Source organism: Eumetopias jubatus, unplaced genomic scaffold (assembly GCF_037043125.1).
Source record: "Eumetopias jubatus isolate StellerSeaLion01/CBP00866 unplaced genomic scaffold, mEumJub1_p1.0 scaffold_1, whole genome shotgun sequence".
Lineage (NCBI taxonomy): Eukaryota > Metazoa > Chordata > Mammalia > Carnivora > Otariidae > Eumetopias > Eumetopias jubatus.
Genome location: NW_028274807.1, coordinates 150104716 through 150131548, shown reverse-complemented (window position 1 = coordinate 150131548; position 26833 = coordinate 150104716). Strand labels below are relative to the sequence as shown.

General features: G+C 48.8%; 1 protein-coding gene across 1 annotated transcript in view; it reads left to right on the top strand.

Moving 5' to 3' along the window:
- Positions 1-26833, top strand: part of ITGA9 (integrin subunit alpha 9) — a 333429-nt gene that overhangs the window by 64178 nt on the left and 242418 nt on the right. The window contains exons 12-15 of the mRNA XM_028107025.2: positions 945-1035; positions 3947-3992; positions 10689-10843; positions 20384-20544. Coding sequence (XP_027962826.1) covers positions 945-1035; positions 3947-3992; positions 10689-10843; positions 20384-20544 — 453 coding nt within the window. The remainder of the gene's footprint in view (positions 1-944; positions 1036-3946; positions 3993-10688; positions 10844-20383; positions 20545-26833) is intronic.

Below are 26833 nucleotides of genomic sequence, written 5' to 3'. Positions count from 1 at the left end.
AGGGTATTGGGAGGTAAGCCTCCCCAAAGAGACTGTAAAAACAAAGGGAAGAAGGAGCAGGTCAGATCCCTGGGACTTTTCAGATTCAGGAAGTTTGATATCTTTTGAGGAACTGTGCTACACAGATGTTGATGAAGGATGAAGGCTGCGTGTACAGTAAATAGTCCTGAACAAAGGCAGTGTGTGTTAATATAGATTGAACTTCATGACAAATAAAAGAACAGATGCCCCTTGGTGGTAGAGCTGTGAACTCTAACTGGTTGATTGGGGAGGAGGGTGGCTTCAGCTGATTTTTTTTTTTTTTTTTTTAGGATTTCCTACAGATTATAGAAGGTTCAGGACCATGCAGCTCCAGGTTTACTAGATAGGCCAGTCTCATCCTGTCTGTGAAGCTCTGGAGCCCTATGAGATCTTCTGGTCAGCTTGACTGAGAGGCGGTTTCCATGTGGCATCTTTTCCAGCTAGACACGCTCATTGCCTGTCCACCCAGGGAAAGACTCACGTGCATCTCCGAGGACAGGGGTGGTCCATGTTTAGTACATATTTGGGTAGAGAGAGCTAAGGAAAACATGTTCTTAGAATTTCAGCCAGCTCCACCTATGTGGAAATGAAACAGAACCGCTGTTGGAAATGGAAGTAAACATCTATATCAAACTTCATGTGGCATGTCAAAACATTAGCACACGAGTCTGCGTGGGTTTTTTGTGAACACTGAGCTTGGAAAAATTTTTAAACAATGACATGTAGCTAAGGCAAGTCACAATAACAGAGTGTGTGGTCTTCAACCAGGTGCTAAAAACCCCAGGATCAAATTAGGACTACAGTTTTCTCTTTCCACAGCTTCAGGACCGAGTGTCCAACGGAAGCTGCGTAGAACAGTCATGGGTTCTTATTTACCACTGTGCTCCTATCCGGTGACTCAATTTCCCTATTATCTGTTTCAGAAACTGTCAGGCCAGAAGATAAGTCCAGTTCTGCGGATGTTTGGGCAGTCCATATCAGGAGGCATTGATATGGATGGAAATGGCTATCCTGGTAAGCTGTTTTTCTTTGAAGGCATATGAGATAAACGAAGATAAATGCTGAGTTGGGGTCATTTCCAGTCTGGTTAAGCAGTGGTGACATCTATTTAGGATGAGGAAAATTCCCACAATAGAAGGGGATGCTTTGCCTGGTATTTGATTTTAAGATTTTTTTAAAAGATTTTATTTATTTATTTGAGAGAGAGAGAGAATGAGAGATAGAAAGCACAAGAGGGAAGAGGGTCAGAGGGAGAAGCAGACTCCCTGCTGAGCAGGAAGCCCGATGTGGGACTCGATCCCGGGACTCCAGGATCATGACCTGAGCCGAAGGCAGTTGCTTAACCAACTGAGCCACCCAGGTGCCCCTGGTATTTGATTTTAAGGTGTTGAAGTTTATTTTGGGGTTTTAGAGTGATCTATTCTGAAGAGTTTAGGCACCAAAAGGATGAATTGATTTCAAAAGAAACAAACAAAAAAACAAAAACAAACAGTGATTTCTGTGGTGGCGGCTCTTTCTAATGAAGAAAAAAAAAGCACTGACCACATTAAAAATGATAGCAAAACCTCATGTTTTCCTCGATATTTAAGCATAGAGGCTTCTTACCCTTGAGAAGGGAAAAAGGAGCTGGGCAGCACCTTTCCCACCTCCTAACCCCTGCAAGAGAATTGAAATATTTGGAGCAAAAAAGAAAACCATGCTCTCTCCCTGACGGACAAACCAGACCTTCACCGTTCAAGGCTGGCTGCCTTGTCTTCAGGGTGAATTAATGCCTCGTGGTGGTTGAGGCTAATTGAATAAAAATGTTCCATTTCCCACCTTAATCCCAAATGTTGTCCAGTTTAGGGAAAATGCACTGGGCGGGGGGATGGTGGTTCTTCTGGGGTTTGAAGGGGACGGAGTAGGGCGAGGTGAGGAAACACAGATGAGAATTTGAAAAAATCTGAAATCGTCCTGGAATTCAGGAAACATTTCCCTGGAAATACCGGTCATCTTGCTGTCGTGAGGAAGTATTTCTTTCCACTTAAAATGCCCCGGAAGGACTTCTGAGACCCAGGGCAGTGCCGCATGAGGGCCGTGCATTTGGTAGTTTCTTATGGGCAGCAGTTTTGATCATTTCTTGTGACCTTACAGAGCCAGGAGGAGGGGGTAGGAAAGGGTCAACCCTGAAGCTTTGTTCCTATGGACCCTCATGGGTCTTCTTACGTTGGAGAAAGCAGTTCTTCTTGTTTTGGGTAATTTGTGGCCATCCTGAAATAATACCTGATGTTGGCAAAATTCTCCCACGTGCAGTTCACCTCTTATAGTTAGTGCAGCAGGTGGGTAAAGGTGGGGTATCCCCCACTTGATAAACAAGGGTACCGAGCCACAGAAAACTTAGGGGCCCAGCCAGAGGCCATATCGTGGTAGGCCGAGATGCATGTGCACTATGAGCAGGTGTGTTCACGCTTCATGATGCATGTGAATTTCTTACATTTTTCTCTTTTTTTTTTCAGATTTTTTTAAATTGTTATTTGAGAGAGAGTGAGCAAGCACACGCATTGGGGGGAGGGGCAAAGGGAGAAGCAGACTCCCCGCTGAGCAGGGAGCCCAGTGCAGGACTCGATCCCAGGACCCTGGGATCATGACCTGAGCCAAAGGCAGATGGTTAACTGACTGAGCCACCCAGGCACCCCTGAACTTTTTACATTTTTCATAAAAGAAATGACAAATCCCTCAGGTTCTTTTATTTTCAAACATCCAGTCAAATCAAAAAGACTTGGAAAACAGCAAAATTAACGAGCACACCCAAGTGCAGAAATTTAACAGCACTATAATTCATGGATTTGCTGTTTCTTTTTCCTTAATGAGAGCATTGTATAGACATGTGGATTCAGGCTCTCGGATTCAGATGCTTGGTACTGTAAAGTGGTAATGGTCATCTTGCTGTCTTGAGGAAGGACTAAAGACTAAACACCCAGGACTAAGGAGTTTATACTCAAGGGGAAGAAAGGCAGAGAGCTATTGGATGAGTATATACTTCATAAATTAAAGTTATTTAAGAATAAACATTACTGGGACGCCTGGGTGGCTCAGTCTGCCTTCAGCTCAGGTCATGATCCCAGGGTCCTGGGATCGAGCCCCACATCGGGCTCCCTGCTCAGCGGGGTGCCTGCCACTCCCCCTGCTTGCGCGTTCTCTCTGACAAATAAAATCTTAAAAAAATAATAAACATTACCAGTTAACACTTGTGTCTTGGTTTGTAGTGTACTAAGTATTTCATGAATTTTCTGATTTAAATATGTGATTTAATATGTCAGGTATATTTAAATATTTTAAAAATATAATATTTAACAACTAATATGTCTAGTAAATATTTAATAGATGTCTGATTTAAATATTAAGAAATATTATCAGTTTTTGAAGAAGACACTGGGGATAATTATGTCCATGGTACAGACAAGGACTCTCTGAGAGACTCTGAGGTCACACAGAGTGAGGGGTAGAGCAGAGATGATTCACATGTTCTACAGAACCTAGAGCTTTTTTCCGGCTCATTTAGTTCTAAGTATCTGTCTCTGTAATTCACTGGTGTCCAAAAGATACATAGTATGAGCCACATATATAATTTAATGTATTCTAGGAAACACGTGAAAAAGATAGAAATAGGTGAAATCAATTTTAAATAATATAAAATTTTTTGAGCTAGTTCATCGTTTTTGTACCAGCCACATTTCAAGGTCTCACCAAGCCACAGCCGGTGATTGGCTGCCACGTGAGTCAGTGTGGCTCTCACTTTTACAAGGTCATCGAATGTCCCAGAGGAAGGCTGTCAGGGGACCCGACCTCAGTGCTGGGCCCCCGTGGCTGTGGACCTTGCCAGGGGGTGGGTGGGCTGGGAGGAGCTTCAGCACATCTCTGAATGCTACGAACTTCTGATTTTCAGATGTAACTATTGGAGCCTTCATGTCTGACAGCGTGGTTCTTCTAAGGTGAGATGCTTTCCTCTTGCTTCCCGGACTCTTCTTCACGGTGGGGGCTGGAATTTGGTGATGGGGGTGGTTGGGGGAGTTATTCCCCCTTAGTCAGCAATTCTCTCCGTCCTGTCCCCGGAGGTGCTCGGGAAGTGGAAATGTGACCTTTCTTTTCTTGTCCTCTTTACACCCTGTTGCAGAGTTTCTAGCTGGTGGGCCTCCAGTGGCTTGCAGCTCTGAGACCGTAGCATCCCTGGGGCTTGGGGTGGCTTCAGCCCTAGGGGTTTTGCCTTTTGCCATGATCAGCTGCTTCATGAATGTGTGTATACTATGTTGTCATTTCCTATGGGTGCCAGGACACTCAGGGGCTCCAAAGCACTGCCTTGTCCCAGCTCTTCATCCCCACCTTGTCAGTCCCCAGATCCCCAGGGGCCGGGAGCCTCCTGCCCTGTGGACAGTACTTCCTGGCCTGTGGAGGCAGAGGTGAGGGATGGGAGCCCTTGCAGCCCATGCAGCCTGAATCTCTCCTACAAATGCTGTGGCCTGCCATCCCACCGTGAACCATCTCCAAGTATTTCTGTCTGTATGAGTCAGAGGAGGTGGAATTACCCTTTGGAGTGGGAGCCAGCTCTTAGGTTTTGTTAATAACGTGATGGCAGAACTTTCTAAAATAGGCCAGTGAGATCTTAGAGCTGGAAGGGGTCCCAGAGGCCATGTAGTTGCACACCCCCAGATTCTTCTCATTCAGCAGCGCCTTCCTCCGAGTCTCTGGCTGCAAAACACCCGGCCTCCTCCTGAGTGAGGTGCCCCTAGGGGTGAGAGCTTAGTAACTTTGGAGGGAACCAGTTAATAACCCGCTAACTCAGGATGTTAAATTGTTAAGGAGGCAGAATTGCCTTGGGTTAAGAGGGTGAACTCCGGGGCCAGCCGGCCTGGGTTCGAACCCCCACTCTGCTGTTGGGAGGCGAGTTTCCCTGGGTGAGTCAGGTAACCTGTCTTTCGGGATTCTCACCTGTTCAACAGGAGAACAGTAGTACTTCCTCACTGGGTCTGTAGAACTCTGTGAGTTAGTACTACATGCAAAATGCATAGAACAGGTAGGTGGTCAATAAATGTTAGCGATTCTTAGATAACTTATGCTAAATTTGCCTCCCTAAAATTCTGCTTCTTGATCCTATATCTTGCATGTAGCAGCCCTTTAGTATTTGATGGTGGCATGCGTGCCCCCCCCAGGCCGTGACCTCGCTATTGCTATTGCTTTGTGATTGGATCTCTGCTTTCTTCATCCTACCCCGCCCTGTGGGTTGGCCATCTCCTCTCAGGTAAAACAGCTCACGTGGCCTCCAGTGACTGAGGTGACACTTTAGAAGCTGAGCTTACCCACCGCCTGTGTGGTGTCCTTCTCCCCTCTTCGCTGTCCCAAGCAGCTTGCTCCGGCTTGTCACGTTTCCTCTAGAATAAAACACAGTCCCCGGCTCTTGCAGTTGAAAGCAGGTGCTCTTAAAACGCGGAGCATCTGGCTTAAGGGATATCTTGTAGATTCTGCTTTTTCATCATTCTTGTATTTTATCAGCTTCCAGCTGTGAACCTCAGCCCCAAGGGACTTTTCTTTTTCTCTCCTCCTTGGCCTCCTCTGGGAGTTTTGCCCACACGTGGATGGAGACATAAAGCGGGACAGTTCCACAGCAGATGGGAGCCCCAGACCCCAGCCTGGAGTGGTGGCTGAAGCTGGTGAGGGGAGATCATCCAGGGGCAAAGGCAGCGTCCTTTGGGTAGAATGCCACGGACTGCTTATCAAGAGCAGAGGCTTTAGGAGAGGGGCTGCTGGGCATGCCTGGACGAGGTGGTCAGCAGAAGGCCCTGATAGCTGAGGGAGGAGTGTGGAGGGATGAGGAGATCAGAGATCCATTCCCTCATTTGTTCAGCTAATATGGTTGACCTGTGGTGCTCAACTACGTGTCGGATCCCAGGTGCACCTCGCTGAACAACTATACAAGTAACTAATACAACCAGTGTTTGCTAAGTGCCTACCACATGTCAGGCACTGCTTAGGCTCCCACACGTGTAACTCTTTCTGGTTGTTTTTGTTTCTTCTCTTCGTATTGGGGTACAATTTGCATACAGTGGAGCCTGCTGATTTAAGTATACTGCTTGATGAGCTTTAAGCAGCGTACACGCGTGTGTAACTGCCACCGCCGTTAAGATAAATAACAATTTCCATCACCCCAGAAAGTTTCCTCCTGCCTCTTCCCAGTTATGTCCCCTCCTGACGGACAACCGTCGGTCTGATTTTCATTGCTGTAGATCAGTTCTGCCTGGTCTAGTTTTTCACGTAGATGGAAGTATGTAGTACCCACTGTCTTGGTTCTGGCTTCTTTCACTTGGTACAATGCGTTTGAGATTCACCCGTGCTGTTGTGTGGTGTTCATTTCTTTTTCCCCTTACTGAGCAGTAGTCCGTTTACTGAATACCCTGTAGTTTGTTCTTCTGTTCTCTTGTTGATAGAACATAGTTTTTTTTTGAGGGGGGAGAGGAAGAGGAAGAGAGAGAGACTCTTAAGAGAATCAACCCTGAGATCATGACCTGAGCCAAAATCAAGAGTCGGAGGCTTAACTGACTGAGCCACCCAGGCGCCCTGATAGAACATATTTTAATTCTTAGTTTTCTTAACAACTCCATGACCTAGATATTATTACCGTTGTTCCCATTTTATGGATGAAGAAACCAAGTGACATTGAAGTTCTATTAATTTTAAAAAGGAGATAATTATAGATTGTGGTCAGTGCCATGAGGATGATAAAGCAGGGTTATGTGGTCAAGGGCACCTGCCCACCTCAAGCTCAGCAGAGAGGGCCATATAGTCCTGTCGGAGGTGGTGGTGTGAAGCCAATGGTGCCCTTGGCTCTGGCAGGTCGAGAGAAGTGAGGTGCGGAAGTCAGATCGCTGTGGGTGGGAGAGAGAAGGAGAAGCAAGAAAACAGATGGTGAAGTTTGACTCTTTTCCAGAAGCTTGGCTACAGAGGAGCAAATGGGATTGCCAGGTGGCTCAGAGATTAGGCTAAGAGTCTTTGAAACTACTCCTGCTCTCCTGGGTCCTTTCCTGTCCGCAAGAATCCGAGGCGGTCACCTTTAGCTTCACCTTCATCCATACAAACCTTGCCCTGACCCCACTCCTGCCTTGGGGCCTGATGAGACAGGGGGAGAAGGGGACATGGATGAATGGGGGTTGAGGGGGCAGAGGGAGGTGGGACGCGCTGTATAGGCTGCGGGTGGCAGGGACCTGATCTTTGAGCCAGGCCCCAAGATTGGAGCAGGCCCAGGGCAAGGTTCAGCGTGAAACATGGGTGAGGGTGACCACCTCAGGTATCTTCTGGGAGCAGGGAAGGCAAGCTGGGGGCCCCTTAGAGAGGGCCAGGGAGGAACAGGCAGAGGGACTGCTGAGCATGTCTACAGGGCCGGGAAGGCTGGTCATCCACAGTGGCATCTGTTGATAAGGTGCTGGACGTGGCTGAACGACTGTGGACAAGAAGGTCTGGAGATGACAGCTGGCTAAGCTGGGGGGCATCCCGGGCATGGCCTAACTGACCGGCAAGTTAGATAGACTTTGAGTCCCCTCAGAGTTTGGATGGGACCAGAAAAAGAAACTAAGGATATGCGTGCACGTGAAACACACCATGCCCACTCTGACGTATCCTCCAGAAGAGAGTCCAGATGTGTACAGGCTTGAAATCCTTTGGGCTGCCGCGAAGAGAACACCTTACTGCAGGTGGCTCTAAGTACATGGACATTAGTTAGCTGCCTGGAAGAAATGGCTCCAGGGCTGGTTTAGTAGCCTCCATCTTCCCCGGGGGGTGTAGGCTCTCAGTCTGTCCACTCGTGTCTGTCCCGTAAGCAGCACTGCCCCCGCAGAAGGGTGGGGTGAGGGAGCGATACCCCATCAGAGGGCATCCTGACTGGTTTTACCTGGGAGTAAATACAGGCGAAGTGCAGATCTACCTTGACTTATGTGGTGATGAACCCATCATAAATTGAAAATATCCTAAGTGGAAATGCATTTACTACCCCTGACCTCCTGAATGCCATCACTTAGCCTGGCCTACCTTAACTGTGCTCAGAACAACTTGCATCTGCCTACAGTTGGGCACAATCATCTAGCACAAAGCCTATTTGGTAATCAAGCATTGACAATCTCATGTAAATGATTGAATACTGTACCTAAAATGACAAACAGGCCACGCAGGTACAGAAAGGGTGTCAGTGTACGGGGCATTCACCCTCGTGATTGGTGGCGGAGCCCAGGAGCTGTGGCCCTGGGCCAGCGTCACCACACAATCATCCCACATAGCACCAGCACGGGGAAAGATCCAGATTCAGAATTCAAAGTTCGGTTTCTACTAAGTGCACGTCACCTGATCATAAGGTTCAAAAATCGTTACGTCGGACCGTGATTAAGTCAGGGAGCATCTGTATCAGAATGTGAACTGTCAGAGTCATCAGAAAGAAGTATTCTAGCTACCAGCTTTTTAAAAATCAAGTCTTGGTGCTGTCCTTAGGTGCCCCTTTGCTTTTCTCACTGAGCCTGGCACCTCTGCAGGCAGGACTGCGGGCTGGCCCCACTCTGCCCTCGCTGATTTTGTGCTCTCAGATTAGCTGGGGAGGGCAGGGCCTGTGTGAGGGTGATAGGCTCCTGGTGCTGTGCCAGCCAGTGAAGTTCAAAGGAAGCAATGAGAGAGTTTAGGAAAGATTTCTGGGCTTTCCCTGGTCCAAAAACAATTCTTGGAATTGACACAGGTTCAAGGGCCTGATCTGACTGATGTTGGTGAGACATGTGCTTCTGAAGGTCTTTGTCCTCACCTCAGAGGATTCTGTGTTGACAGCCTCCATCGACATCAGTTTGCCAGTCTGCCCACCCTGCCTTCCTCTGCAGGGCCCTGCTCTGAGCAGGGACCAGGTAGCCTCCCCGACACGGCGGCCCCTGGGATGGTGGGAGGGGGTGAGGCCTTTCTTCCATGCGGTGACCTGGCAGGATGTGCCCTGGGCAGGGTGGAGGCTCTCACAGTGTAGAGACCAGCTCTCCCTGGTGCCTCTGTCTGTTTTGTGAAACTTTGGGCACTCCTGTGGTTTTCAATCCCTGGGCCTGGAGTGAAATTGGCACGCATTTAATAAATCACCTCGGGTTTTTGAACACCTATCCTGAGGCTGTCGGTGATGAATTTGCCGGGGTCCTAGCCGTTGAGGGGCCCGAAGGCTGGTGGAGCAGGTGTGGAACTAGACAAAGACCTTAATCAGTAAGTGAGGTGAGATGTGAAGCTAGTGCTGGGGACGTGGAGGGGGGCATCCAACTGCCAGGGTTCTTGGAGGAGACCTCCCAGGAGAGGGAATGTAAGCTGGCTGTGGAAGGACCCCGGCACTTTATAGAGTGTCCGTTGGCGTCTGTAAAAACACGTTGACCAGGAGCAGAGTATTTGTTTTCTGTGTTATTTATAGCATCTTCTAAGGATGAACCCATAAGGAAATTGGAAGGCCAGGACCTTGGATTTCTTTCAGGCACTGCTGTTGTCTGATGTCTGTTGGCCTTACAGCTGGATTTGCTCTGGGAGACCCACAGTTCCCTTGTACTTGTCACAACTCTTCTGGTCTTGACCCACGTCCATGGCAGTAATGAAACTCTCCCCACCCCACCCCCCCGGCCATGTGTCTCCTTCCTTCTCTCTTTCCCCGAGGTTTTCCTTAATACTGTCTTCTCTGAGAGTTGTATTCCTTTTTCCCCATCTGTTTTCTCACCGTGGGCGCTCTTCGGGGTCATTGTTCTCAAGCCACTAACGCCCCTTAATCTTGTTATATCACCCCAGTGGCATGAAGGCCAGGGCTTCCTAGAGGTAAAAGGGTCTCTTTGTGAGGCTGGAGGGGAGGTTAAGGCACAGCTTAGGTGAACCGTCCCTGAGCAGGTGTTTGCAATGGGAGCAGAATGCCTGAGTCATTATCAGGTTTTGTGGGCTGACCCTGGGGATCCACGGAAGGTGCCACAGGGATGCAATGCATCTATCAAGCATGGGGTGGGAGGTAGTGCTGGTGGTCCGTGTTGGTGATAAGGGATGCAGATGTTTATAGGGTTTCACTTGCTCCTGAGGCCGGGTGGGTTGATTCCTTCAGCTCTGAAGTACTTTGCTGTTACCAGCTGGGACTCTGTTAATCAAGTTCTTTTAGAAAAATGCTTCATGAATTGCAGGGAGGAAATGAAGGGGGGAGGTTTAACCCACTGGATGGGACTGGAATTCTGCACTTCATGCTTACAGAGACAGTAAATGCTCGGGAATTCCCGATGATACATCTATTTCTCAAGTCCTGGCATCTGCTGTAGGAACTCCTCTTAAATATATTACTATCTTCCTAATAAAATGAAAATCGGAACTTAATTGGTGAAATTTTAAATAATCACCCAACATCTGGTGGTTCATTTATGGCTTCAACCAGATGTGTTTTATTAGCAACTTACTTGCCTTTATTATTAGGAAGCTAACCATTAATTTATTAGGAAATAAGCGACTTCTAAAACCAGGAAAAAAGTCTTTACAGGGCACATTGGCCCCTCTCTCATTGGTTATTTCATGCTTTAATTAAATGCAAAGCTGAAGGCCTAGGATTTCCTTCGCTGGGTTAGTTCTTGTTTGGTTCCGAGAGCATGACTAAGTCACCTCCCTCTCTTGACGCGCAGGGCGAGACCTGTCATTACAGTGGATGTCTCCATCTTCCTCCCAGCCTCCATCAACATCACGGCGCCTCAGTGTCACGATGGGCTGCAGCCTGTGAACTGCCTCAACGTCACCGCCTGCTTTAGCTTCCATGGCAAGCACGTTCCAGGAGAACTTGGTAATGAGCCACTGAATTAGGGCTCGGGATGGCCATCTTAGCTGGAGTGGGCTTGTGGCCACTGAGGGATTCTTCTGGATCCTTTGCTCTCACTATGCATTCTGGCTGGTTTTGCAGGCAGCAGACGCACAGGCCAGACACCCTTTCCCTCTGCGGTTCCTGCTTTTTTCTGCTTCCTGTAGTTTCCCAGTTTAACATAACCTCCAGCTCTAGAACAAATAATATTTGACCCCAAGCATCCTTTCCCCACATGTGTGACCGGACTGAAACCTCACTGGGCTACAGGTGTCACAGGCCAGTGGGACTTGTGGAAAGGTAGTGACTGGAGCCTGGCCCTTACAGAACATTCCATTCAGTTAGAAAAAAGAGGTGGTGGGTCTTTGGAGGCTTCCCCTGAGCCCACGACACCAGCCAGATGTCAGGGCCTTAAGCCCTTTACTGTGGAATCTGACACCAGGGATGGATGGTGGGATGGGGATGCTGAGTTTTATGAAGGCTTAGACTTACAAAAGAGGGGGAGCTGCTTTGTCAGCTTCAGAGGATTGAAAAGAGACAACTGGCCCTGCTGTTTTCTCTGGTTGGGGAAGGCCAACTTGCTAGCCCAACTCCAGAGATCCAATCCCTGGATCAGGATAGGATCAGTGTGGAGTAGAACTCAGTGTGTGGTCACTTGAAGGTAATGAATCTGGAACATTCGTGCAGATTAGTAGGTACTTTGTTTTTACTTGAAAGGCTGATTTAATAATAGAAAATAGAATTCTAGGAAAATTAAAAAAAAAAAAACCCACAAAACAATAAGGACCTGGACTTACTGCCTTTCTTAGACATTCTTAGAGTCAAGTGTCTCCCTTCCCTATTTCACAGTGTGGTCCCTGGACCCAGCAGTACCAGCATCCTCTGCAGAATCTCAGGCCTTGCTCTGTGTCTCAGAATCTGCATTTTAACAAGATCCTACGGGATCCGTGTGCACATTTATGTTTAAGAAGCGCTTCTCTGAAGCGCGTGTGTGTGCTGGTCCATTTCTCAGCTGTACCTTGAAAGCTGTACATTATTTAACAGTGTGCTAATCCTTCTAGGCTAATGGTCTCATTGATACTTCATCTTTTTTTTTTTAAAGATTTTATTTATTTATTTGACAGAGAGAGACACAGCGAGAGAGGGAACACAAGCAGGGGGAGTGGGAGAGGGAGAAGCAGGCTTCCCACAGAGCAGGGAGCCCGATGTGGGGCTCGATCCCAGGACTTTGGGATCATAACCTGAGCCGAAGGCAGATGCTCAACGACTGAGCCACCCAGGCGCCCCTCACTGATACTTCATCTTGATCTTCAGGTGGATTGAATAAGTTCAACAATCAAATCTTGAACTTGTTCCTAGAGATTTCTTTTAAAAAAAAACTTAGAAATTTCAAAACTGAATGTAAATATACCAGGAACGCAGGGCTTGGTTGGTGAGAAAGGACTAACAAACGTTTTATGTAGAGCCCAGTGAGAAAAAGACCATGCTCAGTGAGAAAACTACTTGCTCAGGATCACATGACTGTTGGTGAAGCCAGGAGTTGAATCCTGGTTTGATGATACTTAGTTTTGCTTTCCAAAACTATTTCTCATCTCCTCCCTAATTATTTTAAGATATCAGACTCTAGGGAAAAATTTTTTTCTATTGGTCCTAGAACTCCTATGTCCTTTGCCTAATTAGATGGTGTGTCTTCTATCAAATACCAACTCATGATGTAGTTGGACTCCATTAAAAAACATTATAAAAGAATTGTTGAGCTGAAGGTTTACATTGGTGTGCATAAAAATAAGCAGAACTATTCTATAACTCTAAAATAAGCAAGTGATTAATAGTTCATGTGTGTGTTCATTTGACAGATGTTTATTGTGTGCCTGGGTGTGCCAAGCATATCCTCATGGAGTTTCGAATGGGAATTACAGAGTTTCTATTATTTCGATCCTGAGCAGTGTACACAGTTTCCAGGCTCTTTAATGACATCACTGTGGTGGTAATGAAGGTAATTTGGAAGAGTAGGAACAGACGAGAAGAAACCCAAGATGCCAATTTTGAGCAAGGGGGATTTCAGAGCATAAGACAGGTGGTAGAGTGAACTCTGATTAGAAGGTTTGTGGGCTGAGCCAGGAGGAGATGTGGGTGTCTTCTCATGCTGCTCCACACCAGTGGGCCTTCTGGGCCCCGGTCACTGGGGCCCCTTTCACTGACCTCTAGGCAGAATTATAATGAAGGCTAGGTTTAACCATGACCCCTGAAGAGTCGGGGAGTTTCATGAGAAACGGGCGGTTGGGTAGCACACCGTACTGCCCCTAGTGGGCAGTGTGGAGCAGGCGGGCTACCGCCCATGTGCAGGTGGTGGACTCTGAGTGGCAGCACACTCTCCCACTGAAATCAAACATCCCTTTACAATCTAAGTGGTATTTCTCCATATTTATTTAAGATTGAGGCTTACAGATCATGATAACTGGGGAATTTTGGTATCAGTGGGGCAGTGCAGAAAATTACCCATCCCATTTTTTTTTTGTCCTCCCCTGGCATTCAGGGAAAGGTGCTAGATCTCCATCTCTGCAGAAATCTGGTAAAACATGAGCTGACAGTGGAATATGGTGAGACCTGAGGAGGGGAGAATGGGCAGCTGTTATGGAAATGTGATAGAAATCAGGGGAGTGACAGGTAGTTCGTGGGGGTCCAGCTGCGGTGGGGTGTCCCTGGGGTCCGGCATAGAAGGCAGTGCCTTAGCTCTGCGTGATCAGGAAGATCAGGTCCCTGGTCTCCGGGTAGTGGAGGGTGGGGGCACTGCCACCCTCCACTGTCTTCCAGGCTCAGCGTCGTTGCCCAGGCTTCTGTGTTGGGAACCCAAGGCCGGGGCTCTGGTGATGAGCCTCCCTCTCTCCCAGTGCTGCAGAGGAGACTGCGTGGTGGTGGGTTTGGCCACGGAATGCCTGGCAAGTGAATGTCCGCTTGGTGCTGACCTTCCAGGCCCCTCTCCGTGTCTGCATGTCCGGGGCTGAGCTGTGTCCATCAAGTGGCTGCATTGGCTTGTGTGGCTGGCACAGTGCAACCAAGAAGCACCAATGTGTGCTGGGTACTTCTGAACAGCTGTTGGAAGCATTTTCTATCTGCTGACATCTTGAGCCATGGGACCTCCCCGGGGATGGTTGGGGGAGCCATAGATGCTTTATGCTACTTACAGTCTGGCCTCTTTGGTTTCTTCTCTCTGGTAGGACCTGGTGGGGACGGGACTCCATTCTCCTCTTCGTTTTCTGCTTTAGCAGTGGAAAACCACAGCTCCCACCTGGTGTCTGGGGTGTTCGGGGCCAGCTGATTTGCCAAGCCGCTGGAGGGGCAGCTGTGGCCTCTGGCAGGACCGTGGGAACTCCAGAGATTTTCTGTAGGGGGTGACTCTGCCATGGCCCCTGGAATGGCAGGATCCAGTTAGGAAAACAGAAACCAGTTATTCTGACAGAATTTAACATTGGGAATCAGGAAAGCAGGTCACAGAGGACCTGGTAGTCGCTGACTTCTGGGTTAGCACCAGGGCGTCTCACAGTGTGGTCCCCAGTCCAGCTGCAAGCACAGCATGTGGGAGTGTTAGAAATGCACATTCTAACCGAATCAGACCCTGAGGGTGGGGCCTAGCAACCTGCCCTTCAGCAAACCTCTGGGTGACTGAGACTTGAGAACCGCTGGTCAAGTGGACAAAGGGGAAAAAAAGTCACACTTGGGGTGATCAGAACCTAGAAACATGGAGAAGGGACGCTGCAGATCTGAGAACTCAACCTTGGTGGGGAGGGGGCAGTAACTAGAGGTGCCAGTGTCTCCGAGGGGTGCAGTGGGGAAAAAGCTGCAACTGGTATTAACTGCTGTTGGAACCAGCTTCTGGGAAGACTGTTGCCAGGTTAAGCTGATAGGAATAGGAAGCAGGCAGGAAGATGCAGTCCCTTCTCCCTCCACCAGCCTCCCTCCAGCTGTCCATCTGAGTCGAGCCTCCCACAGAACCACTGGCAAAGCAGCAGTGAGGTGTGCTGAGCCCCAGACCCAGCCTCGCAGGGCAGGGTGGGTTGGGAGCTGAGAGACAACAGCTTCAAGAACCAGCCCAGCAAGTAGCCAGTCACATGGAGTTACTGATGTACCTGCTGGGTCATCAACCAACAAATAGCTATTAAGTTCTTAAGAGTGCCAGACTATGCGCTCCCTGGGCGCAGAGCAGAGGCCAGGCCAGACAAAGCCCTGGCCCTCAGGAAGCTTGCATTCTGCAGGGAGGGAGGCAGATGCAAACAGCCAATGCTCCCCCACTCACCCTGTGGATGTGTCCAGGGCCCCTTTGTGTGGTAGGCCCTCTGTTCTGTGCTGCGGTGCAGGCACATGTCCAGCTGCAGCGGTTCAAAGAACAGATTTATAACCCATTTCACCAAGCAGTTTAAAACAAGAGTTCCGCCCATCCCAAATCTTATTAATCACTTCATTCTTGGCCTGGGAGGCAGCTTGCCACTCCTCGGAGCCTCTTGGCTGCCGTAAGTAAGGGTGGTGAATGTGTGCCTGGTTCTGCCCCTTCCCCACGGGGCTGAGCCTCTACCTACTTCCTGGCCAGGCTAAAGCCTAAATGTGCTTCTTAGTCTCTGAAGGCTAGGGATTGAGCCAGCAATTATGGACTCTCACCAGATGCTAAATGAAAACCAGGGAGGGATGAGCCCTAAATGGTTGTTTTGGGCTCTGATCTGGCACCCCTTGTTTCCATGGCTCTTGGAGACTTCTGGACAAGCCGTGGAGCCTAGGTCCTGAGACATGGCACCAGGTCATCCAAGCCAGTAGCAGAAGTAGGGTCCAAACCAGGAGACTTGTCCCCAGACCCTTCCTCTGGCTTTGGGGGTGGGGTACATTTCCACTCCAGAGAGCATTCACACACACACAGCATTCTCCAAGCTCCTTGTGGTCTCTTGAGAAGCATGGAGATGGGATAATGAGGCAAATCCATATTATATGAGGCATGGGGTAACCTAATGTAAATAATTACCACCTCGTTCCTTTGTGGGGTGGGGAGCAAGCTTAGGAGAGCTAGTAAAGGGGGAAATATCCTTGTCCCCCCTTCTCTTGGGAGACTCTAAGGGAAGCTCAGTAAGTCTGGAAGGAGGATTTATTTATTTACTTTTTAATTTATTTGACAGACAGGAGAAAGGGAACACAAGCAGGGGGGAACAGGAGAGGAGAAACAGGCGCCCTGCCGAGCAAGGAGCCCAATGCGGGGCTCGATCCCAGGACCCCGGGATCATGACCTGAGCCAAAGGCAGACGCTTAATGACTGAGCCACCCAGGCACCCCTAGAAGGAGGATTTATTAGTAGAATTTCACAGCTGAAATCATGTTGTGATGGAGAATGAGAATGAGTCAAAAACTTGCTGGGACCGACCAGAGCTCAGTTGATGCAAGACAGCTGGCTCCCTCCTGGCCCAGGCTAGTATGGGGGGCCCTTGGGAACCAGCTGGGGGCAGAGAGAGGAGAAGGCTGCAACATGACTTGCGGCTGGTCAGCTTTTCCATCAACATGACATCATTCGACATGGCATGGACACAAGCTGCCAGAAGGAAAACCTGAAGATGTGGGCTGTGTGGTGGGATCAGGCACTAATCAGAACCAGCACCCTCCCCGGCACGGGGGCTGGCTGGCCTGGCTTGCATTAGGGACAGCCACCCTCTCATGGGGCCAGGCTGCTAGAGCATGCCAACTGATTGGCTGCTTCTCTGGCATCTCTTCCACTTCTTAGGGGCTCCCTTTCAGACACTCCTGGGGTAGGTACTGTTTAAAACTGCCAGTTGAACTCGGGGCTCCAGAATGGTCTGCACTTCTTGCCGCCCCGACAAATATGAGACCCTCCTCACTCAGGCTGGGCTTCCTATCATGAGTGTCCGGGTGGCTTTCTTCTTGAAGAGAAAGTGTGATATGGAACCGACTTCTTTTTGTGTGATTAAAAATGTCAAAGTAAATTTTAAATCAAGGAGAAGCATTAAGCAGGCAGTTACAAAGATGAAAAGCTTCCAAAATGATTATGCTTGGTGAACTGGATAATTTGGCCAGTCTGTGATTGTATATTTTAACATTTTAGAAAAATCTGATAGGTGAACATGTTGGCATGCCCATGCTCTGCTCCGGAGCAGAGCAGTGGTTGTGTTCCTCAGCTCAGGTTCTAGTAACTATGAGTTGTTTCTGTCCTCTTTTCAGTTGTCTGAGGGATATATTGGGTCAGAGATTCTACAGTGAGATGGGGTGTTACAGGACTAAAGTGGTGTTTGAAAAGTATCCAGCACAGTGCTTGGCACACACTGAAGGCTGAATCTGTTTCCTTTACCTGACCTGCCCCATCTTAATTCAAATTCTCCCAGAAGCAGAGCCTGAGTCAAGGATTTGGTGCACATGGTTGATTCAGGCTGTGATCGATCCCAGGAAGCACCAGTAGGAAAGTGAGACAGGAGGGAAGGAAGCTGTGTCAGTCAGGGTTCTGCAGAGAAACAGAACCAATTGGATGTGTGTATATTGATGTTATAGTTTGGAGGCAGCCTGAAGTCAGAATTCCTTCTTTGGGAGGGACTTTAGTCTCTTTCTCATAAAGCCTGCAAATGATTAGATGAGGTCCACCCACATTATGGAGGGTAATCGGCTTTATTTGAAGTCTCCTGATTTAAACATAATCTCATTTAAAAATACTTTTGCAGGGGCACCTGGGTGGTGCAGTTGGTTAAACATCCAGCTCTTGGTTTCGGCTCAAGTCATGAACTCAGGATGGTGAGATCGAGCCCCACATTGGGCTCTGCGTTCAGTGTGGAGTCTGCTTGAGATTCTCTCTGCCCCTCTCCTTCTGCTCCTCCCTGAGCCTCCCTGCCATGCTCTGTCTTACTAGAAAAAAATCAGTGACTCTTTAAAAAAATAAAAATACCTTTGCAGTGACATCCAGATCGGGTACTGCAGCCTACTCAAGTTGACACATAAAGTAAACCAGCACAGCAGCCAAACAGAAGGTGTGTTGTTGTTGAATCCTGCTGGGGAACCCTGACAGTCCATGTGGAGCACCCTTCCTAGTTACCCCACCCAAGGAATGAGGAGCTGGGCTCCTGCAGTACTGAGGTCTGCTGCAGAGACTTTGGTTCTCTGGCACTTCTGGTCTGCCATGCATGTGGACAGAGCCACCAGAGAAGGCTCTCAGGAAAGGAGGTACAGGTACTAGCAGTTACAAGTTGGGCTGGACAGCAGAGAAATGGTACAAGCCAAGAGGGTATGGGTGGGTCACTGATCCTATCTGTTCTGTCTTCCTGTGATCATTTCTACCCTGGCTTTCTCTGAGCTCAGCTAGCTCATCACTGGCAAGAGGGCTCACACCCTCTGTTCTCCCCATGCCCACCCTTCCCAAGGGAGGGAAGCTCTTGCACCCGGGAGGAAGGCCAGGGAGTGGGCCACTCAACAGCTACCATGTTGGTTTTGCCTGGCTCAACTTCCAGCAATGTCCCTCTCTGGCTCTGGACTTGCTAAACAGAACTTGGAAACACAAACCATATATACCTATCCTTTCTTACTCTTTGGCTGTTGCTCAGGGAAATTGTCATGAGTAGAAAGTAAATGGGCCAGAGTTCAGTTCTGGATCACTGCATGTGTTGGGTTCTGCCATCTGGGCATTCAAAAAATGTAAAAAGTGCACCAAGAACCAGTGTGGTAGGAATAGCCCTACACTGGAGGTTAGGAGGGTTCTAGACTCAGCTCTGTGGTGGATGGCCCTCTGGCCTGGAGCAAGTCTGGCTCCCTTTTGGGGCCTCAGTTCCTCATCTGAGAAATAAAGGTTTTGAGCCAGATGGGCCCCTGGATTGCCCTGAAGCTTTGACGTTCTATGTGTCTGCCCTGTTCCCTGGTGTCGCCAAAGGAGCCGGTGTGTAACTCTCGTCTGGGCTCCCGTGTTTTCTCTGTCATGTTACTTTCCCACAGGCATTCTTCTTCATTATATTGCCTTCATTTATCCGGGTCCCAGGTCCCCGGTGACCCAGCCTCGCCTTGGCAATCAGCTGTTTGCTGAAGTAAACAAGTTAAGGCAGACCGGCCCTTGCTGACCAGGAATCCGCCAGCTCGGCATGGCAAGATCCCTGAGATGGCAGAGGCCCAGGAAAACCATTAGACGCATCCAAAATATACCCTGTGGCAGCTGCAGAAGGCCTGTCCTGGTCACTTTCCTCCCTCCTGGCTTGGACCTCCCCTGGGGGCTGATTCCTTTGATGTTATTAAAAGCCGGAGCCACCCCTACTGCCTTGCTTCATATACTTAATGTGGGCAGGTGTGGGCTGCTCTTTACTGGGGCAAGAACCCAGCTTCCAAGGGGCTGGTTCGTGGAGACAGGGTCATCTGTTTTCCCATGGCTCTGCAGCCTCGTCTGGGCATTTGGGGGGACAGAATGTTTTCTCTCTCTCACTATAAATGCCACATTCCCCTGAATCCACAAAGCAGTTAAAAAATAAAAAGGGTCCCTGAGGGCTGATCTCTGCTGTGGTACAGAAAAGCAGTGAAATAGGTCTATTGACACTAACGCCCTACTTGCCTAATGAAGCACATTGTTGTAGGGTGACTGATTGACTCTGAAATTATGAAAGTAAGACCTTTTGTGTTCATCCAATGTGCATCCTGTATTGTGACCTTTTTTAAGTTTCAGATTGTGTCCCGGTAGGTTCTGCTTTTCCTGACATTACGTGTTCAGGAATAGGTGAGGAGTTTTTCTCCTCAGGAGTGCAGCTCAGTGCGCCTGACCACAGGCCTCACAGTGCTCATGATTCTGTTCAAATGATAGACGCTATAATATACGCGATCCATATACTCAGCTCCCTGGGAATAAAGTCAGCTTTAGCCTCGGTCTGAGTTTCTGTGAGCGCCATGAGGGCAGGGCTTTGTGGGGCTGTTTCTGTTGTGGCCTCTGAGGGTAAACAGGGAAGAGCAGGGCTTTTCTCCCCTGTGCCCGGAACAGTGCCTGGCACATAGTCAGTGCTCGGGGGACGTGATGTTACATGGTCCAAGGGATGTCACGGTCATAGAGCACAAGTCAACATCTGGGAATTATTGGGTTAATTGCTCCCTTGTGTTAGGCATATATCCCATTGCTTTATAGAAATCGGGACTATGTGCAGCCGTGATAATTTCTGCAGTTTCTAGTAATATTCTGTAGGTTCACCTTGGTGTGAAGGACGCCAGCTGTGCTGCTAATTATTGATGTGTACCTTGGTGACTCAGTGGGTAACTCAGGGGATTTAAGACAGGGAGAGCCATGACATGTGATACACAGAGCATCACCGGGAAGGCAGGGGGCAGCCTGATTGTCTCTCGATTCTGTGAGGATGCTGGCTGTGTGCTTCTCTCCAAGAGGGTGTTGACTTGGGCTGCAGCCCTCGGTTGCAGTGGGGAGGCAGGTAGCATTACCAAGTGTGCTTGTGAGCCTGGGAGGGGGGAGCGCAGGTGGCCTTGTCCCCACACGTGAGTCCTTGCTGACGTCTTGACCTTATTTATCGGCAGGCCTCAATTACGTTCTGACGTCTGATGTGGCCAAAAAGGCAAAGGGCCAGCTGCCCAGGGTCTACTTTGTGTTGCTGGGAGAGTCCGTGGGTCAGATCACAGAGAAGCTGCAGCTGGTCCACATGGAGGAGACGTGTCATCACTACGTGGCCCACGTGAAGGTCAGTCCTCCCTTTTCTTCTCCAGCTTTGATCTCTGGATATTCATTGAGAACTAGTGGAAGCTACTTTTATTGTGTGTTATGTATGCTCTGACTTCGAACATTTTATTTCACAAGGAGGGGAACATTCGTTTCTTCTTTTCAAGTTGGAGTCTGACAGCCGTTTTATTTTTCTTACTGTGCTGGTCTCAGCCTCTAAGGGGAGTTATGGTGGGCCAGGAGACCAGTGACACTCCCTGACCTTGACTTGTCCTTTTGGGAGGCTTCTCATCCCCTTCCTTCTTTTGAAGCTCTGTGGTCTTCTCAGAGGAGAGCTGTAGAAGTCCATGTGTCTGGGTCTGCAGGGGTGCTGGATCGCACTGCACCTGATGGCTTTCTCAGTGGTCCATTACATGTTAGCTCATAGTGTCATGGTTAAGGCGTTTTAAAACTAGTAGGATTCGGTTTTTATCCTTTGATTACTTTCTGTTTATTTTAGGAGTGCTTTTTTTGGCCCCCTTTCCTTCTCACTCTAAATAAACTTTCAAATGTTTTTTCCCTCTTGAGATTGTTTGTTAAATACACTTTGCTGCTAATTCAGGAGGCCAGGCTTTGATTAGCTCCAAAGTGGCCCCTGCGTAGACAGGTGCCGACAGGGTGGGAGTCCTGGTGGTGCCCAATGCTGCCGGAATAGCCAGGCATCAACGCACAGGCAGAGAGCCCAAGAGATAGAAGGACCCCCATGAACCCACCACATGGTGCATACAACGCATGTGGCTTTTGGAGTAACACAGACCTGGTGTGTGTCCAGCTGGATGAGTACTTTGACCTCTGTGTGTCTCCGTTTCTGCACCTCTGAGATGGGCACATGTACTGAAAGGACCTTGCATGGAGTCTGACCCCCAGCAGGCACTCAGCATTATTATCTGTTTGGGCCATATGTAATTGCCAATACTCTAACATTCTTGACTTAGGAAAATGGTATTTTCATGTAGTTCAACCTAATATTAGCCAGTGGCTTTCTGGGTGATAGTAAAAATAGTCCCCGGATTAGAATCTCATTCCGTTATTGAGTTGTTAGTGCTACAGCAGGAGAGTAACAGCTGCTTCTGGATTGTATATTGAGAAATGCCCCTCACATCCATGGCACTTGGTCTGGCCTAGAGCCCATGAGTCCATGCCCCTGAGATGCTTTTCCTGCTCTTTGCCAGGACTCGTGCTGGGGCCTGCCCAGACCTCTGCCCTATGGCCTGGTGAAGGCCATTTATAAAGGGGCTCATGCTTCTGTTAAGCCAACCAGCCACTCGCATCTCTAGGTCTTAGATTACATTGGCTCATGCGTGCCCTTGGGGATGTGAGGCTGCCCAGGACAGGCTCACATCTGAACACTGCAAGACCTTTAAGTGCCTGTGCTTGTGTCTCCATACTTCCCAGAGGTAGGGCATCTTCCCTCGGGCTTCCTCATGCTGAGTCTCTTCCACAAACGCTTTCCTTCAGGGCTCTTGGCGACTTGACTTTTAACTTTGGCTGAGGGGTTGCCCTCCGTGTCATGGCCTCAAGATAGGGCCCCAAAGAGCCTGCAGGCCTTTGCAGATGCACTCAGGGAACAGCAGTAATGAGGTACTGGCCAGAGGCGGGGCTGTTTTTGCGGTGGCCTCTGGGGGTAAACAGGGGAAGAGCAAGGCTGCCCGAGGCTGTCGGTCGTGCTACTTCCGGATAGCCAGGGCTGCCAGAGTTTAGCAAATAAGCATAAAGCCTTCCTCATTAAATCCAAAAATCAGATAAACAGCGAATCATTTTTCTCATAGAAGTGTGGCCCAAAGAGTGCATGGGATATACTTAACACTAAAAATGATTTGTTTTTTATAGAAATTCAGATTTAACTAGTCATTCTGTTGGAAGATTCAACCTTTCTGATACCCTTCACCCCACAGTTTGGCACTTCTCCATTTGATCAAAACAGGGTTGACAGGGGTTCCCTTCCCCTGGGTGAGCCACACAGCCCCCAAAGGGGCCAAGTGGGAGCGCTGACTCTGGAGCCTGTGGGGCAGCTGGTCCGCAACAGATCCCCATGCCCACGCTTGCTCCTTGGTGCCTGGGATGCCAGGAGATCTATGCTCACAGGCCCTGAGAGCCCCTCCCTGAGGGTGAGTCTGTGGAAGCCTCCCCCAGGGAGTTTTTAAAGCAAATCACTGGACACCAGTTGTGCTAGAATGAAATTCTGGAGGGGCTTGCCTGGATTGCTATGTGAGCACAGCCTTGGAGCAAACAGCAGAATTCCTGAATGGACACCTATAGAACAAGATCATAGATGTGTTTCTCCGAGGAGCCTGTGAGTTGTACCGAAATGTAAAGGCACCAAGAGTACAGTACTTTCATACTTGGATATATTTCTTCGTGAGCTTTCTTGGTTCTTCCGTGATATGATGTTTCCGATTCACCAACATGTGAGATAAATGTATAGTTGTGGGTTTAATTGTTGAGTTCTTTCATATTTAAATGCCATTTTCTTTTACCTCTGTGTCAGTGTGTAGAACACAAAAAGATTAAAAAAAGAAGAAAATCTAAAACCACAAAGGAACCATGGCTGTCAAGAAGAGAGATCGAGGTGGTGGTCACAAGATTTTGGAGGGTGAGGGCAGCTCAGGAGCGCAGAGCGAGCATATACTTCTCTGTGATGATTTGGGTCGTCTTGGGGAAGAGCCAGAGAGTGGTCCAGTACATCAGACCTAGAGAAGTTTGGATGTGATTAGTTCTTGGCTGTTTTCTCATATAAGGACATGGGAGTGGTGGAACGCGTCAGGAAGGCACAGGCTTCTGTGACCTTTATGGTTCAAGAGGCAGCATGCCTGTTAAGTGGCGCTCAGGTGGCTGATCATTCTTAGCCACGAGGAAAGTTTATTGACCAGTTGTCTGGGCTGTAGCAGAGGACTCTGGTGAATGGCCCCATTAGGGCGAACACTCATGAGCTGGCTGACAGTACATGTGGCCCCATGGCCCAGCTGGACAAGGAGGCAGCAGGCCTGGCCCTGGTGTGTCCATTGTGGGAAAATTGCTGGGGAGGCCGTGGCCCTTGTTGGGGTCGAGGCAGGCAACAAGGGTGGGGCAGGAGTGGCAGCAGGTGGCCTCCTGGAGTGGGAACTGGGGACTGGGAACTGGTCATCTGGGCCTGAGGGTATGGCGTAGCCTCTGCTGCAAGTGGGGCCTTCTCGATGGGCTGGCTCTCGGCTTTGTAGACACTGATGGAAGGTAAATAAAAGCTCCCCGGCTTATCACACACCATATGGCTCACAGACTGTGAGGCAGGCGCGAGGGGCTGGGTGTGTTTTGTTTAGGCTATCTTTAGGGTTTTTTTTTTTTTTTTTTGCTTTTTTGCTTTAAGCCTATTCCAATCTTTTTTTTTTCTCTCTCTTCCTCCTTTTCCCTAGAAGTTTTCTTGCCATATATGGTGATAAGTATCTCTATCGTGGAAGACTGTTTGAGCTAACACCTGCCTCCCAGATTAGCTGTGTTGTCCCACACTTTGTTCCCTTCTCAGCCCTGGTGGGGCCTGCAGGACGTACAGAATTTCATGATAAGCCCCATCCTCCTGGGGGTGCCGAGTCCATTCTCAAGGGCTCACTGGGGCCTGCAGAGCTGAGGCAGGTCAGGCTGCTTCCCTGGCCCCTCAGCCTCAGAGTCCACATGCCCTAGGTTATCTCCCCTCCTCCCCCAGATAAGCCCAGTTTTGGGGATCGACTCCATCCTACTAGTGAAGTGGGCTGGAGGCATCTCGGGGGTCTTCCCAGTCACAGGTGAAAGCCCTCACAGGTCCACTCAGCCTCAGGGCTCTCCACAAGCTGGTCTCAGCTCACACTTCTAGCCTCATCTTCCTCATGATAACACACATGCTCTGGGCTCTTGTCCAGGTGAACTGACTCCTTTTCTTCTGGAAGGTGCCTTGCGTGGTTCCGAACCTTGCTTCTCGGGCTCACCCCAGTGTCTCTGGCACCTCAGTGATCAGAGTCCCCATTTTTGTCAGATCCATGAAAAACCACATACCCCCTACATGGTTTTTGCTTTTTTTTTAATTTTTGTCTTAAACATACACCTCCTGTGGTATCTTACTTCATATTTTTTCTTTAAATCAGCTGACTTTTTGCCTCAAAATAATTTGAAACAGAAACTTTGTACCCCCCTGTACGCAGAAAACCAATTATTCTATACCAAACAGAAAGTAACTATAAAAGTAAATACATTGAAGACACAACAATGTCATCAAACCCTAACTGGATTTCATCGTTTGGCAAAGTCTGTGAAGAAGCCGCCCACTCTTCCTGTGTGTGAGAAGGGGAAATTATGGAGTGCTAGGGAAGTGTTAAAGACGTACTGGCAACCATACTGAACTCTCCCCCTGATGCAATCAGAAGGACTGGAAGGGTACTGACTGGGAAATACTTTCCAAATATGTGGGTCCTGATATAGTGCCATGGAAAACCGTGTCCTGGGCCCTGTCCAGGAAGGCCTGGCCATGCTCTGCTTTGATGGAGTACACCTCACCCCTCCTCCCTGCTGAAGGTTGTCTGTTCAAGGCCCCATCAGTCCACAGCTGGCCTTTGTCATGGGCCCACGGGATGCCGCTGGCAACAGCCTGTCTCCTGGGAGCTTCTTCCATGCCGCCTCATTCCTGCTTTGGGGATGATAGGCACAAAACCAGTACTGGTCCAACCAAGCCTTGTTGAAATGACTTGTTGGGTTAGCTGGAGTGAGGGGTCCCAGGGAGTATCTGGACAGGGTGGGGCTTGCCCACCTCCCTGGGAACCTGCTGCTGGGAGGTGGGGTGTGAGGTGGTGGGGAAGAGTTGCGGGCACGAGGCCCAAGCCGAAGACCGAATAAGCATGACCTGTCATTGCTCCGTTGTTTTCGGGTCTCTGTGTGTTTACCAGGGTAACAACCATGCTCCAGCCTCAGGTCTTGCACGGTGCCTTGCAAACCTGGCCCTTGTAGGCCAGATGCTTGTGTGTGCCAGACAGGTGAGGGCCTCTTCAGGAGCTGGGGATCAGGGCAACAGCCTGAGTCTCTATGGGGAGAATGGGGAGAAGCCCAGGCCTGGCCAAGCATGGCGTCGGTGACATCATTCCCAGCTCTGAGGATCAGCCACCCCTCTAGAGACCTTCAGAAAACTTTCAGTGAGCAAAGCCATGTGTCAGACTCTGTCAGAAGAGCCAAGAACAAGGATTAATGTAAAAAGGGGAAAAAAGCCCCTACCCCACCCCAGACAAGGGAATATGAATGTGCACTGGCTTTCCTGAGTAGCTGCAGATGTTCATGTGGTTGTGCTTTTATGTTGCCGGAGGGTTCTTCAAGGGAGTTCAAACCTAAGGAACTGCAGCTCCTTTGTCGCTTGCGGGGGCAGTTGGTCGGCCTCGCCTGGCAAAGGGCAGGGCGTCTCGGGCCACCAGGGCTCCTCAGAGGTCACGCCGTGGGCTCTGCCCAGGTGGTCCAGTCTATTTCTGTTTTCTCATCCAACGAGATGCTCTGCTCACATGACAGCCCATGAGTTTGCAGGGCTTGGCTGTACTGAATGCAGTGGTCAGATGTCTGAGGCTTTTATTTTCCTAAGTTTATGAAGCACATAGTTAAGGGAGATTAAGTTGGAGTGTGTAAGAACTCCATGAGGAAGGGAAGACAGCAAAATTTCCTTTTTTATCTGGAAAATACCCTGTTAAACCTTATCTTGATAAGTCAAAGAAATAGCTAAAAAAAAAAGTTGTAAGATTTGGGGAAAAGGGATGCAGATCTTAGATGGAGGACGTCATCTTAAAACTTTTTTATTTTAATCAGTAATATATGTACGTAGTTAAAACAACTTTTATTAACTGTACTAAAAGTTATACAGAGAAAGGACATCTCTCAGCCACTCTATTTCTCTTTCAGAGGCAACCATGATTCCAGTTTCTTGTGTGTTTTTCAAGTGCTGGTCAATAGACACACAAAGTTGTGTGCATCTATCCCCTTTTTACACGGATGGCAGAGTGCCACGGGACACAGTGGCGCAGCTTACTTTTTTTCTTCTCAAATGTCCAATAATGGATAAACAGATTTTGGTAAATCTGTACAATGGAATACCACTCAGCAGTGACAATGCACTACCAACGTACACTATCACATGTGTATGCACGTGTGTATAGCATGTGATAATGTATATATGCATGTATGCAATTACATGACGAGTCTCAAAAGCATGATGCTAAGTGAAAGAAATCAGGCATAAAAAGCTACAGTAGTATAGTGGTTCCATTTATATGACATTATGGGAAAGGCCAACTACA